The sequence below is a fragment of the Vombatus ursinus genome, unplaced genomic scaffold, assembly GCF_900497805.2.
Source record: "Vombatus ursinus unplaced genomic scaffold, bare-nosed wombat genome assembly UNPS02014816.1, whole genome shotgun sequence".
NCBI classification, from domain to species: Eukaryota; Metazoa; Chordata; class Mammalia; order Diprotodontia; family Vombatidae; genus Vombatus; species Vombatus ursinus.
In genome coordinates, this window is record NW_020954594.1 from 6852691 (window position 1) to 6858107 (window position 5417).

A 5417-nucleotide genomic window follows, 5' to 3' on the forward strand; every position below is an offset into this window, starting at 1 on the left:
GAGAGACAGACAAAGAGAGACAGACCGAGACAAGGAGACAGAGAGATACACACACAGAGACAAGGAGAGACAGAGGCAGAGAGAAAGAAAGACAGAGAGATACACACCCAGAGACATACAGAGAGAGAGAGAAAGACAGAGACAGAGATAGAGGATTGTTCAAGGGCTAGGAGAATGATGGCCCTGAGCTCCTGAGCAGGGGCTGAGCTGATGCCTGGTTCTTCAACTCAGAGAGAACATTGGAATCCTGGACCTGGAGCTGGACTTCTGGATGCGTAATAAAAGTGTCAACATCAGCCACGAGGGGAAGAACTATATCCTGAATCGCTACTATGTACCCTATGGGGGGCCCAGGTGAGGCAAGATGCCTTCTTTCTAATGTTAATAATCACTGGGTTTTTTTCCAAAGCCCTTCCACAGGCATCTTGGAGAGGATCCGATGATGTCGGGTCTTCTCAGGACCCCTGAGGGAGGGTGAGAGTCACGGCATCTCAGAGTTGGGTGAGCCTGGAGGCGTCATCTCCTCCCAAGTGCAATTTAGCAAGAATCCCTACAAAGCCACCCCCACCCAAACAAAGGGCCATCCAGTCTGTGTGGGAAGGCCATCTGTTATGGGAAGTCCCCTTCACCTGAGGCTGCCCATTCCATTTAAGGACAGCTCTTATATTTAGGACATTTCCCCTTGTTTTATCTATCTGTCTATCTATCTATCTATCTATCTATCTATCTAACTATCAATCATCTATCTATCAGCTTCCACCCATTGCTTCTAGTTCTGCCCAATGAGGCCAATGAGAACAAATATTGTCCCTCTTCTACGTGTCAGCCCTTCAAAGACTTGAAGACAGATACCATGTTTTCCCTCTACCCCTACCCCCAGGTTTTCTCTTATTCAGCCCAAATAACCTCTGTTCCTTCAACTAAGGAGTTCATTTAGCACGATCTCAAGTCCCCTACCAGCCTGGTCTCCCTTCTCTGTATACAGGTTAGGTTGTCAATGTCTTTCCTAAAATGTGCCCTGAATTAAACATAGTACTTCAGATGGGGAGGCTGAGCAGGGCAGAGCAGAGCAGCACTGTTACTGCTCTTATTCTGGACATTCTACACAACGTCCCATGACGAGCTAATGGCGGACCCAGAAAACGGCTGTGACAGAGCCGGCTCTAACTGGCTTGTGAGAGGCCAGGGTTTCAGTATGAGAACTTACACCTCAGAAATTGTCAACGACTACGAATCAGAGCTTGTTTTATTATTTTGTTGATTGTCTAGATTTTAGAAAGTGTTAATATTGCAGATTAAATTTAAAAGTTTGTGTGTGTACATTTTTTCCTCCTGGAAGTCTGGTTGTTAAACATTTACCTAGCACACCCCTTTTTTGCTCTATAAACATTGCTTGAACTCAACAGGAAGGAGTATAGTAGAAGGCTCAGGGAAAGAAGTCATCACTAGACGAGGCTAATAATGATAATAATAATAACAACTGTCATTTGTACATTACTTTAAGGTTTACAAAGTGCTTTACATCCATTATCTTATTTGAACTACACAATACCCCTGACCCAGGACCCCTCCTAATCTCAGTACCCACCCTGTTTGGACACTAGTTAATGATCTTCCTACCCAAGATGTCCTCCCCTCCCACTGACCCCCACCATCCCTTGTTTCAGATTACCCTTCTTTTTTCCCATAGGCCAGAATCCTACAGCAAAGATCAAGAATTGGCAGAGCTCCTACCAGAAGGTAAAGAGCAACAGCACTGGACATGGAGAAGACATAGCCCAGACTGAGTCTCTTGCCCATCTGACTCTAGCTCTTCCTTGGGTGAAGTATTCATCCATCTGTCTGGCCCTGAATGGTGGCCCCATCAACATCTCTTCCATGGTCATGCTGTCTTTGTTCCCCTTCACTCTGACTCATCTCTGTGTCTGTCACATGCAGAATTCTGACCTCTCTGTGCCTGGTTCAGTCACCCTCTTCTGCCCATGCAGATGCCCGGGAATCCCTGTGGTCAGAACTGAAGGCTGGAGGTGAATCAGGCTGGGATTTCTCCTCTCGCTGGTTTGTCGGCAGCAACTATCTGTTTGACACCAAGATTAGTCGGGTAGTTCCGGTTGACCTAAATGCCTTCCTGTGCCAGGCAGAGGAGTTACTGGCCAACTTCCACACCAAGCTGGGTAAGGAGCCCTAGTGAATGTTCTTATTTAGGGGGCACAGAGACTCTGCCTAAAGTTAAGACCCACTTTCTCATTGGCGCTAAGCTCTTCTATCTTTCTGAGTGAGATGTGTGCATCCTTCTGTCTACTCCAAAGTCCTCAGGCCCTTTCCCCACTCTCGATTGACCCTGCTCTTTCCTTAAAGGTAATACGAACATGGCCCAGAACTACCTGGCTGCCCAGGCTCAGCGAAAGGCAGCCATGAAGGCTCTCCTGTGGAATGACATCTTGGGCAGCTGGTTTGACTTCCACTTAGAGACTGGGAAACAAAACCGTGCATTCTATCCTTCCAACCTCAGTCCACTCTGGGCAGGTTGCTTCTCTGATCTTGACACAGTCAGAAAGAATGTAAAGTACCTAGAGGTGAGGATGAGGGGTCTGGAAGGCTGGGAGGCCAGATTCCTGGACCCCAAAGCACTATGGGATCATGGATCTAGAGCTGAAAGGGACCTTTTGCCATCTTCGCCATCCCCCTTCATTTGACAGATGAGGAAACTGAGGCCTGGAGAGGTAGTTACTTGCCTAACTTCCCCCAAGATCTCTACCTCTGACTTGCTATTTGGGCTTCGTCTTTCCGGGTCTCGGTGTAAATGATGGGGTTGGGTTAGGAGGTTTTTCAGAACCCTTCAATTTCTAAATCCTAGGATTCTTAGAGGGCAGATGGCAGCTTCTTTCTTGGTGTCTCCCACCCTGATGGGATCCCCACATCCACCAGAGGGCAGCTTTGAGCCTAGCAGGCCAACCCAGAAAAGCTCTGGGATTGAGACAGTATGTTTGGCCCCAACTAGGTTTCTTCCAGGCCCCAGTTTTGGGAGTCTGTTCCCTGCATCCATAAGCCCAGGTCTTCTCACATTCCTTTCATGGTTATCTTTGGTTCCTATAGGACAACAAGATATTGACCTATAGCCATGGAATTCCAGCCTCCCTCCAGATAAGTGACCAGCAGTGGGACTTTCCCAATGCTTGGGCCCCGCTTCAAGACCTGGTTATCAAAGGTAATGAACATTCAGGTAGTGGGCGGGTGGGAGGGAGAGAGGGACTCCTGGGTCCTAGTGGGCAGGGGGGCTTCGGGAGACTGGATGCTTTCCATAGGGCAAACTGTGCCCTAGACTCAGCATCTTGGGGCTGATGCCTAAATTACTCCTGATCACTTAATTTTTCTGTGCCTCAGTTTCCTCACCTATGAAATGAGGGGGCTGGACTAGATAACTCCTTCCAGCTCCAATTCTGATAGAGTGGCTAGAGCTTTGTATTTAGGGTCAAGGAGTCCTGGTTTCAAATCCTGCCTCAGATACTCCCTAGCTGTGAGACCCTAGGCAAATCACTTATCCTAGCCAAACTCCAGTTTCCTCCTCTGTAAAATGGGGATGACAATAACACCTACTTCACAGGGTTGGAGCGAGGATAAAATAGGAGAGTGCATATAAAGTATTTTGTCAACCTTTAAGTATTCTGTAAAACCGAACTTTGATTACTTGATCCTTCTTCATTCCAGGAAAGTCAAGTGAAGACAGAATAGGTTCAATGCACTAGACCAGTGGGCATATGGCCCACTGCCCTTTGGGAAGGGCTCTGCTTTGGTCTTATCAACCCTTTGTTCAGGCCAGGGCTGCCTCTTCCCCTATCCCCAGCATACTTTTTTAGCCTTGTCAAGACAGACCCTATTTTTTAACCTTCCCATCCCATCCCACCCCTGCACTGGCCCTGGGGATGAGAGAAGGGGCTCTGGGAGCCAATGAAGACCCTGTTGGGATTGTGGGGACAGGTTTAGCAGATTCCGGTTCAGCCCAAGCTCAGGAGGTGGCCTTTCAGCTGGCCCAGAACTGGATCCGGACCAACTTTGCTGTCTATCAGAAGAACAAAGCCATGTATGAGAAGGTAATAAGGTCTTCTTCGGTCCCATACTGAGGGTCTCACAGGATGATTGGGTGGGAGGGTGCTCCATTACTTGGGGGCACAGGGATAATGATGCCCTCCTGTGGCCATTCCTTAGAACTGTCAGTCGTCAGCCCAGTCCTAATCCTGAGAGGCATCCCAGCAGATGTTACCTAGGGATGGTCCTAAGAGTTTGAGGACTGGCGGCTGCCTTCAACCCATGACTCTTCCCTCCTCACCACAAAAGAATCAGCAGTCCAAAGATGTCTAATCACAAGCCTCAGGTTGGCAGAGTTTGCTTTAGGGCTTGCGGTGAGGTTGTTTGGGCGGCGTCTGACCATCCTCTCAACCTCATCCTCTCCTCTAGTATGATATCAGCACTGACACCGGGGAGCCTGGTGGTGGAGGGGAGTACAAAGTGCAGGTAACGATGCCAGCCACCTGTGACAGGGGTTGGGGGAGGCAGAATGGGGGGGGAGATGCTCTAAGTTAGAGATGGTGCCTGTGCCCAGGGTGGTTGGTACAGAGGAGAGGTCTGAGAGATAGAGTCAGGGCCTGTCCCAGGTGACAATCTTCACAGAGGATAGCATGCCTTCACCCTGACTGGCTATGCCTTCTCCTACCCCAGGAGGGCTTTGGCTGGACCAATGGGGTTGCCCTGCAGTACCTGGCTCGATATGGTAACCGGCTGACTTCTAGGTCAGGACCCATGCTGCCCAGTACCAGCTGGCTACTCTTGGCCCTCCTGCTTCTGGGTTTGTTCTGCTGAGACAGAAGGACTCAGCCTAGGAATGTCTTGCACTGAGTTTATATATTCCTTAGCAGTATGTATGACTCCCCCAATAGAATGCAAGTTCTTCATGAGCAGAGACTTGCCTTTGTATCCAATAAATCAATTCTTATTGTCATCCTGGCCTCAACACCTTCACTAACTATCCATTTCTTTTCTTTTCTTTTTTTTTTTTGGTGAGGCAATTGGGATTAAGTGACTTGACCAGAGTCACACAGCTAGTGAGTGTTATGTGTCTGAGGCTGGATTTGAACTCAGGTCCTCCTGACTCCAGGGCCAGTGCTCTATCCACTGCGCCACCTAGCTGCCCCTAACTATCCATTTCTGAAGGCCAAGGATTGGGCTAGTGAGGCCCTGGACTAGATTGGTCCAAGGCATGGGATGGTAAACCAAGTCACTTCGTGGCCTGAGAATTCATTGAAGGGTCACAATGTATTCCATCAGGATCACCTCCATAGTCACTGTTCTCCCCTCTCTCCAAATCAAGCTGATTATTTCCAATGCTTTATTGTTTTTGCTGAACTGCTTACAAATACTGG

At 48.6% G+C, this 5417-nt stretch overlaps 1 protein-coding gene across 1 annotated transcript in view; it reads left to right on the plus strand.

Annotated features, from left to right (window-relative positions):
• TREH (trehalase) overlaps window positions 1–5066 on the plus strand; it is a 12796-nt gene extending 7730 nt beyond the window's left edge. The window contains exons 8-15 of the mRNA XM_027835614.1: window positions 232–354; window positions 1691–1740; window positions 1989–2174; window positions 2359–2576; window positions 3097–3208; window positions 3979–4091; window positions 4456–4512; window positions 4717–5066. Coding sequence (XP_027691415.1) covers window positions 232–354; window positions 1691–1740; window positions 1989–2174; window positions 2359–2576; window positions 3097–3208; window positions 3979–4091; window positions 4456–4512; window positions 4717–4857 — 1000 coding nt within the window. The 3' untranslated portion in view covers window positions 4858–5066. The remainder of the gene's footprint in view (window positions 1–231; window positions 355–1690; window positions 1741–1988; window positions 2175–2358; window positions 2577–3096; window positions 3209–3978; window positions 4092–4455; window positions 4513–4716) is intronic.
• The last annotated feature ends 351 nt before the right edge of the window (window positions 5067–5417 follow it).